We start from the raw sequence: 17,821 nt of genomic DNA, 5'->3' as shown, positions 1-17,821 counted from the left end.
AATGAGAAAAACATTGTAATAAGAGCCTATTAAGTAGTTTAATCCTTAGTTACCAATATCAAATATGAACTTGTATTAAAATCATAACCTTGAAAAATGCATAAAGAAACATACCAAAAACTTTGATGACACTAAAAATGCATAGAAAAGAAACATAATATGTAACAATAGCTACATACGTGATGCTTGGCAAGTTCAATTTCAATGGCTTTAGGGTCTCCTCCAACAGGTTTCTGTTCACTTAGCAAGCCCTCAGTGTGTGTCAGCCATGCCAAGAGCTCGTCCAGAGCATGCTGGAACTGACCCAGTGCTAACAGAGCACCCTCCAGCTTGTGCTACGAGAAAGCAGAGAGAAAGAAGATCCATCTATGAATGACCCATATTTATAAAAAAAAGGGCAAAAATCAATTGTTTTCTTCTACCGATAAGCACATCCCACTGAAAGCCCAATTAACATACACTGCCACATTTTTAGTTTGATCTTCTTTCTTTAAAAAATGGCATAAGCAAAAAGAGCTCTAATAAGAGAATCTGGGACTTCAAAAGTTTATTTCCATAATTTCCTGATTTTACTTTTAGTAATTATTTTACATTAATGCCTAAAATCAACAATGCTTAACTTCATAACCAAAGTCTTGGTGTTTACCTGTCTGTTGATAATTCTCTCATCCAGGCTATCCCATATCAATTTCAGTTCCATTAATGGGTCTTGAACTGTGTGTTTGTCACTTTCTTCTGTTACTTTTTTCAGCAAAAGTTCTGCTTGATGGTTCAGTCTTTCCATTTCTATCTGTTGTTGATAGGCCTCTGACTTAAATTGCTATTTTAAAAAAGAAAGATACAAGAGATTTTTTTTAACACATTGGTAATTTTAAACAAACAAAAATCTGTGGTTAAATATTTATTCCAATTCATATTTCCTATTGTAGGGAAGTGAGAAGGAATAAAAATCAAACATGGGATTAACTGATGGAAGAATACAGATAAAAAATTAAGGAAAATGTTTCCTCTTTATTCATTGTTTCTGGTGAAAAGATATTTCTATTTAAATTTTGATATTTCATTTTTGTTCTCTACAACAAAATGAATAAATATAGAAGTCTGAGCATATTCCAATATCTAATTGTACACTAAAAATGAGTTTGAAATGATAGAAAAGATGAAAATAAAATATATATTAACATATCAGAAAACAATGTACCTAAGAAACTCAGTATTTCTTGCTCTAAAACATACATGCACCTTGCATCCCCTGATAATTTTTTTGTGGTTATGTTACATTCATTAATATTTAGTCATTCCCACACTTCATCCTTCGCTGACACAGAGGAACACTATTCCCTGACATGGTGCCTCTTATAATACAGACATGTAGTTAATAACCTTGGCTTTGCCAATCAACAGGTTAGAAAATGGTTGCTTGTAACAGAAAATTGTCCTGTCATAAAATATCTTCATAAAATATTTGAATCTGTAATAGTAAATAATGGCTAAGCAGTTCCTTAATTTTCTTTCAAACATATGAAAATAATAAATAAATTACAGCGACTACTTACTATGATCAAATTACTCAACCAACTTATTACTATAAGGAAATACTCTCATCCTCCATTCACACTAAGGACACAAAAATAGAGAAGTCAGAAAACTTTCTTTAGGTCATTTGGCTAGCAAGTGGATGAACTCAAACCTCAACCTAGACAACCTGATTTCAGAGTTTTCTCTCCTAACCAGCTTACTATATGAAAACCACCTGAAATAAACACAAGGATCCAAAATAAATTCTCCTTCATCGCTGTAATTGTACATGTAAAGTATGTCATGTACTTGCTATATGAAAAGGCAAAGTAAAACAAAACAAAATAATCTCAGTCTAACAATGGTAATCATAAAATTCTCAAGAAGAAAAATTTGTTTCTACGTGAAACAGTCTGTCAGACTCAGATGAAAATGGCATAATTCTAAAGTCAGATAATTATTTTACATCAAAATCTAAAGGACTTCGCTGATAGTGGTCTCTGTATGAACAATTAGGAAGGCAATAGCTTATTTTACTTCAGTAAATAATCACTCTACAGAAGAATTCAGAGAGGAAACAGTCCAGCCATTTTCACAGCTGGAAATTAAGAATCACAAAAGCAAAAATGACAGAGGAAAGCAGATGGAAACGAGTAAACATTTACAAAACAAACATCTTGGGAAATACAATTATACTATGAATGTGTCCATTAATTATTCAGAACATATGAAAGAAAAAATGTTGCTGCATGTGTATTGGTGACACACTCCCCACACTTCACCATACCCCCAATATGAGGATATGTGAAAGACTATACATCAAATCTCAAGAGTAGTTGCTTCTGGGTACAACATATTTTACGAAACTTAGAAAAATTGTTTTTTTTTTCCTTTTAGCTTACTTGTATTATCCTACTTTTCTATAATAAACAAAATAACAAGAAAATAACTAGTATATTTCCTTTTTAAATGAGCATTTAGCTACTGCTTACTCTGTGTAGGCACTATTTTAAGCTCATTTTAAAAGCAAAATGTAAATATGTTTCATGTTAGGAATCTGATGACTTGAAAACTTAAAAATGTAGTGTTAGGATATGGTTCAGTGGTAGAACATTTGCCTAGCATGCATGAGGTCCTGGGTTCAATCCCCAGCATCAGGAGAACAAAACAAAGAAATGCAGAAAAGTCTTTGGTAAATGATATGGCTGCCACACATACCTTTAGCTCTTCAATCTGCTGCTTGACAGTTTCAAGGTCTGTTCCAATTGGAGACATTGAAGCTAATTTACCACCTGCAATATCGACCCAGTCAAATACTGCCTGAAAGACACATTAGTGTATATGTTAATATACTAGTATATTTGAAGGTGCTACAGTATCTTATGTATTTTAGAAAAGTCTTAACTCACCATTTTTTTTAGGCACTAAATATATTAAAAGTGACACTGCTTTAATGAAGTTCCCAGACAATACAGTGGGGGGAAGATCTTGAAAAATATCTAAAATTGCTGCCATTAATGAACCCTAAGAACTTAAACAGCAACTTGGGAAAGAAAATATCTTCTACTTCCTAATCATACCTCGGACCCTCAGAAGTACCTGGGGACTTCCATATCTATAGTGACACTAGCTGCAGGTCTTTAATGGGAGTCTTCCACCTCTACTGACACCAGCTGCAGGTCTTTAGTAAATCCAGCTGCTCCTCAGGACCAATAGGACCTTTGATGGTCCTTGTTTTTCTAGCAGTGGAAGGACCCTTATGACTGTCCCTCTAGTCTTGGAGGACAATGCAATTCAAAGATTCACCATCATGGCCTGACCTTACCAACAGGGCTGGAGCCTGATTTAATTAGTACTCAATATTGACTAATAAGTTATCACTTTGTTTAAAAAAAAGATGGGTGGAAAGTTTTAATAAGGTGTTATTTGTAATGATTTTTTTAAATATATTTCCAAAGTTCAAAACCCTTTTCAGCTAACATAAAGCCTGGCTGGTGATATTTATTTTTACAAATATAGAAATGAAATGGCATAATGAAAAAGGAAAAGATGTTCTCATCCGAACATTAAAAAGAATATTCACTCAGTGTTATGGAAATACTTAGAGAGAGGTTTTTTCCATATGGTAAGAGGGATCAAAGATTAAACTCCTGCCAGCCTGTTAGGAAATGGAACAAAGTTAAGGAAGGTAGGGAAGAAAAATCCCTGAGTTTGCCTCCACTGAAGAGAATTTTGGGTATTGAAAACACCAATTCATAAATGGTTAATGAACTGATTGACAACCTTTAAGAGATGTGAAAAACAACTATTAAAAGAAGCTATATATATGGAAAAGAAGAAAACACTTTTTACAAACCAGATTATGACTTAACAAAATGGAAATCTATTTTAGTACATGGAGAACACTGGCTTCAAATCAAATTTCTTTACTTCTGACTTTAGTTAAACTTGGTGATATTTTTAGATAGTGTTTACTCCTTTCATCTCATTCCACTCAACTTCAGAACAAAATTCAGTCTCAGTTTCATTTCACTGTTTGGTGTTAAATCATGTATGAAAAATTGTTTGAGGCAACACTTATGTTCACGTTAAAAAAATTAAAGTATTTCTTTTTAAAGTAAATTTCACTATGTGTTTAGATTTGCATTTCAATCTATACACCTGGAAGGTCAGAAAAGACATCTAAAAGGCCAAACATGAACTGGAGTAGCTGGGACAGTTACAGGAATAGATTTGGCCACAACTGCATGCACACTTGCAGTCTTGGGTTATGCCAATGTGTAATTTTGTAGACATCAACTAGTATGATGCCTCCTTCAGCTAAAACCAGCAGACACACTGTAACCACCTTACCTGCAGTCCATCCTGGTACTGAACCGCAGCCTGCATGGCCTCCTCGAGCTTATCAATTCTGTCTTTCCAAGCTTTATTTAGAGAATCCCACGCCGAATTTAACTATGACATAAACATTATAAGTTTTTTAGGGTCAAGTTCAAAATTTTTAACTAGTTGTTAAAACATATTAGTTAAAAATATTTGAGTTAACTAAACTGTTTCAAAGGCATCTGGTAAGAGTAGAAACTAAGCCAGTTGTACCTCATCGATACTCTTCTTGACGATGGGTTTATCAGGTTCCCCACATGCAGCAATGAGTTCGGAACCCAGGTTAATGACCATTTCCAGCTCTTCCTGTAGCCCATCTATTTCTTCCCTTATGGCCTAGAATAAGAAAGTGACAGCCTTACATGTTACACAAAACCACCCTGAAACTAAAATGATGTATACAAAAGATACTGATAGTAATTATTTCTAGGAAGTGGGATTATGATAATTTTTATTTTCTTCCATTTCCTAAATTTCTGCAATAAATTTTTCAACATAAAAACAAGAAATATTTTAAAGGAAAAATGGCACCATTTAAATAACAAATGCCACATTTTTATTTTAAGAACACTAATAAATAATAAATACTATAACAATACAGGAACAAATTTTGAAAAACATCAGCAATATTATAAAGTGTAGGAATATTTTGTTTTTCAAACCAAATATGTCTGACAACAAGCATTTAAAATAGACTTAAGTAAAATATAAGCTCAAAGACTTTATACAAATTAACATATGTTAGTAGATTTAGGGTAATCAAGCTTTGGATTTAATGTCTTTATTCTAAATACGACTTATAAACTACAAAAACATTATAACAGAAATGAAGTATATTATCTTTGCTTTTATCTTCTTGGTTAAATATATATTAATTAATTTAACAAATATTTAGTAAGCATAATACAAGCCCTAAGGCACTGGGAATATAAAGAAAAATAGATCTAGTTATTCCCCTCAAGGAGCTCACAGTCCATCAGGAAAGACAGAGGTATAAGCAACAGTAAGTCAGACTATGTGTTTTATGGTAACAAAGATGGTAACTTATTCTTAGCAGATAATTCTGCTAACTATACAAAAATAGAGTTACATGGGGTAGGGGTGGTAATAATTGAGCTTAAACTTGAAGCTTGAATAGGATTTGTCACCAAAGTGGCCCAAAGAACATTCTAAGGTAAGGAAATAAAGTGTGCAAAGGCACAGATGGATGCTAGGGAAAGCACAGGAGTTTCGGGGGATGACCCTTTCTAACTACTGCAATTGAGGGAATCTGGTAAAGAAGCATAGAATAGAAGCTTTTGGAAATAGGTCTGGGCTAGACCGGTGCATAAAAAGCTGCATACTCTGTTCTAGGAAATTTGGGTTTTATCCAGTATGCAGTGGGTGCCTCTGAAGGTTTTCAAGCAGCAACGTAATAAAGGCAGATACAGAGAGATGATTGGCAGCAAGGTTAGAGGCTTGGCAATTAAAGAGGCTGTTCTGTGTGTTACTTTGGAAGCCAAAAGGGGAGATAATGAGGCCCTGAAAAGGCAGAAGCAGTGGACATGGAGAGAAATTATTTTAAATATGCAGTCTCCAAGCAAAATTTGTGGGTGTATTCTATCTCCTACCAACATTATTCATTCTATATTCAGAAACAAATATAAAATTTTAACAGAATAATATTCCTAACATATACCACAGGAATCCAGGTTTCATTATATATACTATTTTTTTTAAACTTTAAATGAGATTTTCTGCTTACCTCTGCTGCTTCTTGCTGTTGTTTTACTACTGAAGGATCAATTCCAGGATCCTCCAGGTCCCGGATGAAATCTTGAGTATCTTTAGTGGTAACTACCAGTGACATGTGATCACACCAGAACTTTTCTGCTAATTCCATTACGTCCAGGAGTTTAGCTTCTCTTTCTTCCACCAATGTGTGTATGTTCTCCCAAATGAAAACCATTTGGTCAAGTTTATCCTGAACAGCTATGAAGCCAAACAGTATTAGCATAGATGTTGGCTAGCTCCATTGAAGCAATAAAGCAAAATGTTTTAGCTCACACAGAAAGCAGCGATTTAGTTAGCTAGGTATTTAACAATGGACTAGGTCTTGGATGATTGTAGTCTGATCAGTATCACTGGGCCCAAAGATCCTATTCCAGCTAGTGCAAGATCTATGGGTCTCTTGCTCTGCTGAACCAAGGCTCTTCCTGAAAAAGTGGATGCTCAAAGCTATGTAAACTCAGAGTATACCCAAGTTTAATAAGTTTTAAGTTTGCTGAGCCTGGTCAAACTTCCTCAAAAATTAAGTAACCATGTAAACATTTGTTATGCTCTCCAACTCAAGAATAAAGTTATCTGTTTAGTCCCAGGAATATAAAAATGTAGGATGTGTATTTCTGGCTTGCTTCTAGATACCCCTGTCATGAATTTCCACTGTGCACAAGGCCAGCTCATGGCTTTAAGTTGGATGGGCTATGCTCTTGCCATTTCTGTGGTTATGAGACAGAGCAGGCATACTAGGTAAGATAATAGAATCAGGAATGAGAAAAAAAATATTTAAAAACCTTGGGTTTGGCCTTATTAGCACTATGCTTTAGCCTACTTGTTTAAAAAGGCCCAGGGATCACATGGTCTTTGTATAACGGCACAGTTTGTATTCAATCAATTTCACAAACGCAGGAAGACATTAATGAGGGACTTGTATACCCAGCCCTTCCACCCTAAACACATATCTGTAATGCCTTTTCCGAGATCTGGCATTCTGTTATGCAATTGGACTATCAGAGAACAACATAAAAACTGAGAGTTGATACAAAAGCATAGCTGAATTTGTCAAAATGATTACCTTTGGCAGATATGTCTTTATCAGTGCCGCCAGATCTAGCAATCATTTCCTCTCCCCTCTGTTTAAGAGTTTCATACAGTGGTTGCAGCTTTTCCATATCTACTGATACGTTCTTATTCTCACTGATCTGCTCCTTGATCTTCTCCACCTCAGCAGAGATGGAAGGTGGCTGCCTCAGGCGCTCCACAATGCGCTCCAGGCTCTCAAGGATCTGGTCGATCTTGTCATGGAACTAGTAGTACAACAGTGGGATCATTTGGGAGGAAACAGATCTGGGATACTAAGTGTGAAATTTAAGTGGAAAAAAAATTCCACTTAATTTCTTTAATTAAGAACTAAATGTCAATCTCATTTGTCAATATATTCATTCATAGAGTTAGATACAGCTGGTATATTAAGTCATGCCTAAAATCATGACTTGTATATACACTTCTGTGTGACATACACTATGTAAGTAGAATGGACTTAGTTTCTTTTAAATAATTGAGGGTATTCATTAAGAAATGATAATATATTAATTAACATATAACTGGATCGCTGGAAAGCAGCATTTATTTTAACCTGTTACTTCATCCTGTTATCACAATTCAAATTTTAAAATTTATATTCAATAAACTAGATATATGTCTACCAAAACTGATTGTTTTCTTCTTTTCTAATGACTATTTTGGTGTGAAATTCACGGACAATTTTGATTTAAAAGATTCCTTAAGTTACATATTTGCTAAACTGAAAAATGTCAAAAAACTAAACACAACATTCTACAATGCTGTATCAGAAATTTGGTTTTAGGGCTGGGGGTATATAGCATATGCTTAAAATGCACAAGGCCCTGGGTTCCGCTCCTAGCACCAAAAAACAACAACAACAAAAAAAAAAAAAAAACAAAAAACAAAAAAAACAAGTTTGTATTTAATTCATGGTCAAACACAATCTCAGATTTGAGATAATTTTAAATTAAAAAAATTTTTTTCTTCTTTTCTGGTACCAGGGATTGAACCCAGGAACACTTAACCACTAAGCAATATTCTCAGCTCTTTTTGTAAAACATTTTATTTGAAGACAGGGTCTTGCTGAGTTGCTTAGCACCTCACTAAGTTGCTGAGGTTAGCTTTGAACTAGTGAACCTTCTGCCTCAGGCTCCAGAGCCACTGGGATTACAGGCATGAGCCACTGCACCCAGCTAAATTTGTTGTTTTTATATTAAGCAAATTTATAAAAACTAGTCCATTCACAAGTTCTACTTTATTTATTTCCAACTTCGTATTTGCTTCCTTTTTATTTGGCTTATCATTCAGCCTTCCTTCTTAGTGCCTTGAGAATGTTTTATTAATAATGACAGTAATACTTTATCTCTACCAATGGCAAATGCTACCTTCCACTTGAGATGGACATGGAATTAAATATCTGACAAAGAGAGTGACTGTATGTTTCTTAGTCATTGAAAATTATCTTTTATTGTGTCTTAAAGCAGGCACAGAAATATAAGGGCTGGGCACAAGCAAACACCACCTTTGAGAGACAAATATCCTGTGTCAATACCCTGAGTTAGAGGAGTGAAATAATTCTGGTTGAAATTTAATCAGGATATCTAAGAGGATGGCTTTCCCTGCTTAGATGTTTGGGAGGGCGGACCCAGTTCTATTTCTAGTGTACACAATTACCTGAGTTGATTGAGAAATGGCTTCATCCAGTGCCACAGCTCGCTTTTTGACATCTTCTTTAATTTGACTGTAGAGGGTATCGGCTGCCACATACTTCTCTTGGATAGAGAAGCCTTCCCCTGGGCTCAATTCCAGTAACTGTGGCCCAGTCTTGTTCATCTTATCTATATGAGGCTTGTGTTCGGCTATCAACTCTCGCAGTTGCTATAACAAACCAAACAGCTTCTCAGTATCTCAGAGTCACACCTCCATATTACAGCTGTCTACACCCCCAACGCATCCAGCTGGCAAGAAACACCAAAAAAATGCTCGTCCCACAGCAAGGCATTTAGCACATGATGGCTCACACAACTCTTTGCCAGGAAGAGATGGCCCTGACACAAATATTAAACAACAGTCTAGTCATGCCAAAGCCCCTTCAAGGGTACACACACACAATTGCTGGTTGAGTGAAATAATGAACCCAGTTCTTTATGTATTCCATGCCAATAGCAGTACACTTTGACAAGAGTATAAGCCAAGGGTCATTTTATGTGAAAGGATACTAATCTCCTATGTCCCTACAGAGACCAAACAATAACTCTTGATGTACCTCTGTATACACTTGTGATATGTACAAAAATAGGGAGAAAGGAAAAACGAGAATGGAAAGAAGCTCAGTAGAAGGCAGGCAGTGTTGAGAGTAAAAACTCAAGATAAAAGAACATGAGGGTGATGTAAGCCCACAAGGCATTGCATTTATGTGAACCAATATAAAATGGATACACATTATACTGTATATGAATATTAGAATCTACTCTACATATATATGACATAAACATTATACATACATATGAATGAGTTTATTTCTATTCACTATTTTAAAATGTTAAAGTTGTAAGGGCAATCAGCCTTTCAAATACATAGCTATATATTGTGTGAAAGGTGCATTTAAAGAAAAATGTGTCTTAGGTACATGTTGCATAATTTCACAACCTAAACAAGAGATACAATGATATTTATATTAATGAATGGAAGTGGGATCCAGGTGGAGCCCCATTCCTGCTGATAGAAATGATGGATTGAAGGCTTGAATAAAGCTGCAATATTTATATTTCATGTATCTTGGGTTCTTAGTGGAATAGCTTTTTTCATGAGTCAAGCCCCAAACCATTCCCAGGGGAGTTTTGCCTAGTTTCTCTGAGGCCAGCCTCTATGCATCACTAAGGAGCATTCCATATGTCCATGTGATAGACTGGGTTCCCTCATCAGCAGTTCCTTGTCCTCAACAGAAAGTATATCTCCAAACAGTTTGCTATCCAATCCCTAATAAGACCTTCTCTGAGAGAAATCACATTCAGGAAAGACTGTCTAGAGATAAGCTAGCCATTCTTTTCTGTACATTTAAATTTCTATTATTCATAAAGTAGAATCACCAGGATGGACATAACTGGGTTTTTTATTCAAAGTGTCCGCTGAAACTAGTATTATGGATTATTGTGAGAACTTGTTGAGGAAATTAGTACATTACATCATCAACTATCCTCAGTGTAACATACTATTTTTAAAGTTTTTAAAGTTTAGGAAAGAGCTAAACAGGAATTCAATTTTAAAAGGAAGAGGATGTCTAATTGAATATACTGCAAGTAAGGACATGGGAGGCCTACAATCCAGCTCCTGAGTGTTTTAGGATGAGCTTTCCTTATTTTCATTTCATATAATCAAATCATCTCTTCCTGCTGCTTGACAGAATGGAGGTGGTGATGGCAATATCAGCTATGATAAAATCAAATGGGAAAGGAGAGCTGGAGACGTCACACACATTCTGGTTTCAGTATTCCACAGTGCATGCTTGGAAAACAAGTGCACACTCAGAGTGAAATGCAAGACCTCTGCTGAGGTTTCTCAGGCTGCCTAGAGATCTTATCTGTGCAGTACTACTAAGAGGTGACAGCCTGGGGAGCATGAGAAGAGCCTTTTGTAGACCATACCATGACACACAAGAAAACACCCAATGGATGCCCACACTTGGGCATATGTGGGCATGAGAATAGGGCCTCATATGGCAAAATGATCCCGGACTCCAGTCCTGCTGGAGATACTTCATTGTGATTTTAAGATATCTAACTCTTGGTAATAAGGCCCTGGGAACCAGCTTTTATTACAGACAAGAATGAACTAGATCTTCCCCTAAAACAGAAGGAGAGATGGTGAAGCTGAAGAAATGCCATTCTAGAACACTACAAATATTCTGAGAGCTTTTAATCTGAACAATCAGAAGACTTGGCTGGAAACCTTCATACTTTTCCTTATATATACAATCATAAATTTTTTTGAATTTAAAGATTATGCAAAAAAGAGAAATCAACTCAATTTTGAAATTGTCAGCTCCATAATAGACCCTTTCTTACCATCTGATATTATGTGAAAAGCAGTTATTAAAATCACATCAGAGTAAAATAAATCCATGAAATAATTTATATTAAAAATCATTCTGCGAATAGTCATCAGGATTTCCACCACAAAAATCCTTCTACTAAAATTAAATCTGATTCTGTATAGTTTCTAAGTTTTTCTATTGCTGAATGATTTAAACAGAACTCCATGAAATTTTCATTTTCCCTTAAACAAAGTGTTCTCTAAAACTCTTTTCTAAATAAACACTTGTTAGAGATAGTCTTCCATGCTAGTATATTAAAATAGTAAACAAACAAGTTAATAAGTTATTCACATATTACAAACAATGATGTAATATACCCTGAAATATACCCTAAGTTCTCTCTCTCTTCCTTTCCTTCCCCCACCCCTACACTGATTAAGTCTCAGAGTACATTTTGTACAGATCTGGGAAAACAACTAGGTTCACAAGTCCATAAATAGCAAGGACTCCAAATTATATTCTGAGTCTTGAACTTTCTCTCATACAAATCTTTGCAAAAGTTTAAGTAACATTAATAATTAAGTGATTGCTAAAATGAGGGCTTCATAATGCCATTTCACTTATGTTTAAAATACATATAATTGTAGTTGTCAATATATTCCCTAATATATTCATCTACACTTAGGGGAATAAGAACTTCAAAGAATTCCATGTACACGGGGGCTGGGGGAGTGATATGTCTTTATACCTCAGCATATTTCCTTTTCACAGTTTTTGATATTGCTATTTGGATATATTTCATGATACTGTACATTTTCTCCAAGCTGTATGAAGCCTCTTCCATATATTTCTACTTTTCCTTTATAGTCTAGATGGCTCTGACCACTACATAAAAAATATAAAACTTAGTCAATATGTACAAATAGAAAGAAATTTAGCATGTGTAAACTTGAAAAAGCACTTCCAAAACTTATTTCTCTAGCATTTTGAAAAGGGAGCTTTTTCCCTACCCAGATGGTTTATACTGTGTACTCTTCTATAAAAGTCATGATGCAATTAATGGCATATACAGCATACCCTGCCCACATGGGGCCTTCCATATAATTCTGGGCCACAGGTTAAACCTTTATGAGGTAAGAAACCTGTGTAGACCAGAAGACAATATTATTAAGACACTGTATCCATGTAAGATGTCTAATGGCATTTTTCAAAAACCATCAAAACCATGATGCTTTTTTAGGGGGAATATCACATTTTCTTTCACCCTCAGCTTACCCGATGTTCTTCCTGCTGTTGCCTTAGAGTGTCATACTCAAGGGCTGGGGCAGGAAGCTGAGAGATGATTTTTTGTGTTTCTGTCAGCCATGGCCAAAGTTCTTCATATGTCTCCCAGAACTGGTTAACCAGGGACTGTGCCCGTTCTAGCTGCAGATACCTCTCAGAGTTTATCTGGCAGAGGGAATCGTAGTTCTTCAATAACTTGTCCAGTTTTTTCTAGAAAATCAGATGATGAAATATGTTTAATTGTCAGGCAGACTAGTACCTGTATTCCAGACTACTTTGTCTAGCACTGTACACCTGGCATAGACAAGGTACACAACAAATGTATATGAAATGAATAAATCAATAAAAGCTATTCTAAGTAATTATTTCTGTGTACAAAAGTTCATTCTAAATTCAAGAAGGACTGCCAGTTTTTATGAATAAGATACTAGCTCTTCAAATAAGTAGAATTCTCCACTCATTCCTATAATGCCCTTGAGGCTAGAAAACAGGTTTCATATGATTGTACCAACATAGACAGTATTTTCTTGAAAAGCAAAAGACTTTCCTTTGCAAATGAAACTGTAAAAATTGCTACTCAACAAATTAATTACATATATTAGAATCAAAGTAGAATATTGTGCTACACAGGGATTTTGTGTAGCAGTCACAGTGATCTTGACTATGGTATAAATTCACAGTAAAAACTCATAGCAGTTTAAAGTCTGGTGTAGTGATGGCACCTGCTTCACTCTTCCTGCTAAGGACTGCTTTAGCTATTCTGGATCTATATCTTTCCAGATGAATTTCATAATTGCTTTTTCTATTTCTATGAGGAATGTCATTGGGATTTGGATCAGAATTGCAGTAAATCTGTATAGTGCTTTTGGTAGTATGGTCATTTTGATAATATTAATTCTGCCTATATAAGAGCAAGGTAGATCTTTCCATCTTCTAAGGTCTTCTTTGATTTCTTTCTTTAGGGTTCTGTAGTTTTCATTGTATAGCTCTTTCACCTCTTTCATTAAATTGATTCCCAAGTATTTTATTTTATTTTTTTTGAGGCTATTGTAAATGGGGTAGTTTTCCTTTCTGAGGATTTGTTACTGATATACACAAATGCCTTTGATTTATGGGTGTTGATATTATATCTTGCTACTTTGCTGAGCTCATTTACTAATTCTATAAGTTTTTCTGGTGAACTTTTAAGGTCTTCTAGATATAGAATCATATCATCAGCAAATAGTGTTAATTTAAGTTCTTCTTTTCCTATGCATATCCCCTTAAATTCTTTCATCTGTCTAACTGCTCTAGCCAGTGTTTCAAGAACTATGTTAAGCAGAAGTGGTAAAAGAGGGCATCCCTGTCTTGTTCCAGTTTTTAGAGGGAATGTCTTCAATTTTTTTCCATTTAGAATGATGTTGGCCTGGGGCTTAGCGTGGATAGCCTTTACGATGTTGAGATATCTTCCTGTTATTGCTAATTAAAAAAAAAAAAAAACAAACCAGCAATGGTATTGGCACCAAAAGAGACTGGTAAATCAATGGCACAGAATAGAGGACACAGAGACTAACCCACAAAATTACAATTATCTTATATTAGACAAAGGAGCCAAAAACATAAATTGGAGAAAAATAGTCTCTTCAACAAATGGTGCCAGGAAAATTGGAAACCCATATGCAACAAAATGAAATTAAACCCTTCTAACCATGCATAAAACTCAACTCAAAGTGAGCTGACATATGTAATAACAATGGTTTATACTGATAATAATGATAAAAATACAGTTAACATCAATTGAAACTTGTGTGCCAGTTAGCCAAGAACCCAAACTTTAATAGCTTTTACATTTATTAAAAAAGATTGTCCTCTTGCTCATTCCCTGTAGGAATATTCCTTTCATTGTTATTCTGTAAGGTGAAAACTTGCTTTATCTAAAACTAATGAGTTTGATGTTTGAATAGCAGCTGTGGATAAAAGTCTTTTGTAGCCTTAAAGCTCAACACATGCTGCCTATTTAAGAGTCTCAACACCAGTCACATAGAAAAGATTATACCTTCATTGACTGTTTCTCCTCTTCACTGGATGTGGTCATGATTTTATGTCCAGATTTAACAAGTTCATCAATAATATCCTTGTGTCTCAAAATCTCCATGGTGAATGTCTGTGATTTACCAAATAAAGATTTTAAAGAAAAAAGAAACAAAGTTTGTAACTAAAAAGAAAACAATTAGGCAAAGTAGTTGAAAATACCAAGTAACACTAGAGGGGTTTTGAAAAGCAAATCATGCAAGCTTATTTCCTAGACTTGGAGCACAGCAGCAAATAATTTACAGAGCAACTGGAAATGTATCTATTCACCTTTTGAACCTGCAGCTGAGCAGAGGTCTGGTCTTGCTCAAGTCTAATGTCACCCAGAGACATCAATTTCTTTTCTGTTTCAGTAATCCAGGATAACTCAGCATCAGCCGCTTGGTCAAACTAAACAAAAGATAAATCATAAGGTCAGCAAGTTCCTGTAACTGGTGCCAGAAAAATACCTATCTACATTTCTTTTAAATATCCTTATTACACAAGTGGAGACTCTGAGCTTATCTCTTCATGGTATCCTGAAATAATTCATGAGAATGACTGAGTCATAAAGAAAGGAGAACTTTCCATAAAGCAATTAAATATAAGCTCTTAAAATGTGTTGAAGTCATAACACTGCATTAATGATTTTAGGACAGTGAGTCTCACTGCCTTCTTTCCTGGTGGACCCAATCGTTTGCTCCTTAGGAGTATTATACAAATGTAACAGCAACAGACGTAAAGGGCCAGATAACATCTTTAATTACTCTGTCACCTTGACTCATACTATACCAGGTAGCAATCTGCTGTAAAAACACATGATTCCTAAGTAAAAGAATGACATATTCCCATGTACTACTATACTATATCTGTGTGTAGGAATAAATGTGCAGATATATGTCTCAATGTATATACAGTGTACTACCAAATTTTTCTTGTATAATTTTTGAACATTTCATTTAATAATGGCAGGAAACATTTTTGAGAGAATTCTTAAATATTTTAATAAGAGATTTTATTTTCCTGATCCTACTAATGATTCATGGACATGGTAAAAATTCATAAAGTACAGAAAAATATACAAAAGAAAATTAAAACCTGAAGCTAATACTGTTGGTATTTCAGTGAATTTTCTTCCAGAAGAAATACACGTAAAGGTCTAGGATAATATACCCCACATTTTTATTTATTATGAACAATTTCCCAAGTCATATTTTTCAATGTGATTTTAAAATAGCACCAATGTATTCTAGCATACTCAGACATTTTTATTCAGGCTCTCCATAGATTTTTTTGCTATAAGTATACCTGTATGAATATCGTATGTATAAATCTTTTGGCATGTCTAATTAGGCTCTTGGTGTAGATTCCTAGAAGTGACTACCAAGTCAAAGAGCATTTTAATTAATTTCAATGCTTACATTAGATAAAACACAACACATTTCCAGACTAAGAAATTATCATTGACAATATAGTAGGCAAGTGACACCGTGGGCACCAATGGTGAATGGTAATTAACAACAGCCTCAGAATTAGTGGGGAATGGATGCTGTACGTATTCAAGCCCAATTCTCCCAGAACTTCTGATTTCTGAAGAGAAGCTGGAAATCCAGATGGGGTGGGGGAATAACTAGGAGAAGGAAGAGGAAAGACTGGAAAAGAATTTGTACTTTTCAAACTATACAATACTATGTGGACTCAGGAGATGATGGAACAGCTGAACTTTTCCTAGTTCCTCATGATAAGTACAGTGTCTGCGCATTACATAAAACACACACAGGGATTACACAGAGGGAGAGAGAAGAGGGCAGAAGAGCTGTGGACCCCGGACCCTGAGGAACACCATGGTGATGAGTTTTCTGGGATTCCTTTGTGCTCACCTATCCAAGACTGGATGCTAGAGAAACTAGCAACCTAGACACATCAATGTGCACAGACAAAGCCCCAAGACAAGCCTGATCTCTCTAGTGAAAGGACAAGGATAAGGGCAGCCTAGCAAGTCAGAAAACTTAGGTAGTTACCACTTTTTTCCAACCAAATACCATGGGGAAAAAATGTCGCCCCCAATTCTACTTATATCAAGAAAGCTGACCAAGGAGCCTAGATGCCCATCTTCATGAGGCTACAGCAAGGTTCCCAACATCTCTGCCAGGGTAATGTTAGAGAAGGCCAAGGAGAGAGGCAGAGACCACATGCAGATCCTGGGCTTCCAACCCCAAGCAAACAGCCATGAGTTGTGCCCGTTCTTGTCTCTGAAGTGCGTCAAGGCATGCCTAATGGAAAGAGGGGGTCCTTAACGTCACTCACTCTTGAACCACTGTGGCTAATAGGTATCAGTAGAGACCACATGGGGAACTGGAACTCCCAAACCCACCCAGCAAAAACAATGGGGCATTCCCTGAGGTGTCTAGAGAGGCTAAGTGATGAACCTGGACATCTACCCTCTTATGCCAGAGTGGAATCCAAAAAAAGTCCTTAAATCAGAAAGTTAATTTTTTTTTTTGAGGCTACTGAAAATGGGGTAGTCTTCCTTGTTTCCCTTTCTGAGGATTTGTTACTGATATACAGAAATGCCTTTGATTTATGGGTGTTGATTTTATATCCTGCTACTTTGCTGAATTCATTTACTAGCTCTAGAAGTTTTCTGGTGGAACTTTTAGGGTCTTCCATGTATAGAATCATATTATCAGCAAATAGTGCCGATTTGAGTTCTTCTTTTCCTATATGTATCCCTTTAATTTCATCTAATTGCTCTGGCCAGTGTTTCAAGAACTATGTTAAATAGAAGTGGTAAAAGAGGGCATCCCAGTTTTTAGAGGGAATGCCTTCAATATTTCTCCATTTAGAATGATGTTGGCTGTGGGCTGGGGATATGGCTCAATCGGTAGCGCGCTCGCCTGGCATGCGTGAGGCCCAGGTTCGATCCTCAGCACCACATACAAACAAAGATGTTGTGTCTGCCGAAAGCTAAAAAATAAATATTAAAAAACTCTCTTTCTCTCTCTCTCTTTAAAAAAAAAAAAAGAATGATGTTGGCCTGGGGCTTAGCATAGATAGTCCTTATGATGTTGAGATATGTTCCTGTTATCCCTAGTTTTTCTAATGTTTTGAACATAAAGGGGTGCTGTATTTTGTCAAATGCTTTTTCTGCATCTATTGAGATGATCATATGATTCTTATCTTTAAGTCTATTGATATGATGAATTACATTTATTGGTTTCCGTACGTTGA

The 17,821-nt window shown here is 35.6% G+C and overlaps 1 protein-coding gene across 9 annotated transcripts in view; it reads right to left on the bottom strand.

Annotated features, from left to right (window-relative positions):
• Dst (dystonin) overlaps positions 1-17,821 on the bottom strand; it is a 334,297-nt gene that overhangs the window by 39,093 nt on the left and 277,383 nt on the right. For all 9 annotated transcript variants that reach the window (XM_026398944.2, XM_077801782.1, XM_077801781.1 and 6 more), the window contains 11 exons: positions 14,882-15,001; positions 14,577-14,684; positions 12,533-12,751; positions 8,899-9,102; positions 7,235-7,466; positions 6,146-6,372; positions 4,615-4,737; positions 4,372-4,473; positions 2,737-2,838; positions 647-820; positions 180-335 (listed from right to left, as the gene is read on the bottom strand). In XM_026398944.2, coding sequence (XP_026254729.2) covers positions 180-335; positions 647-820; positions 2,737-2,838; positions 4,372-4,473; positions 4,615-4,737; positions 6,146-6,372; positions 7,235-7,466; positions 8,899-9,102; positions 12,533-12,751; positions 14,577-14,684; positions 14,882-15,001 — 1,767 coding nt within the window. The remainder of the gene's footprint in view (positions 1-179; positions 336-646; positions 821-2,736; positions 2,839-4,371; positions 4,474-4,614; positions 4,738-6,145; positions 6,373-7,234; positions 7,467-8,898; positions 9,103-12,532; positions 12,752-14,576; positions 14,685-14,881; positions 15,002-17,821) is intronic.

The sequence above is a fragment of the Urocitellus parryii genome, chromosome 8 (genome assembly GCF_045843805.1).
Source record: "Urocitellus parryii isolate mUroPar1 chromosome 8, mUroPar1.hap1, whole genome shotgun sequence".
Classification (NCBI taxonomy): Eukaryota; Metazoa; Chordata; class Mammalia; order Rodentia; family Sciuridae; genus Urocitellus; species Urocitellus parryii.
The sequence above is the reverse complement of the archived record's forward strand: the minus strand, read 5'-3'. Positions and strand labels throughout refer to the sequence as shown.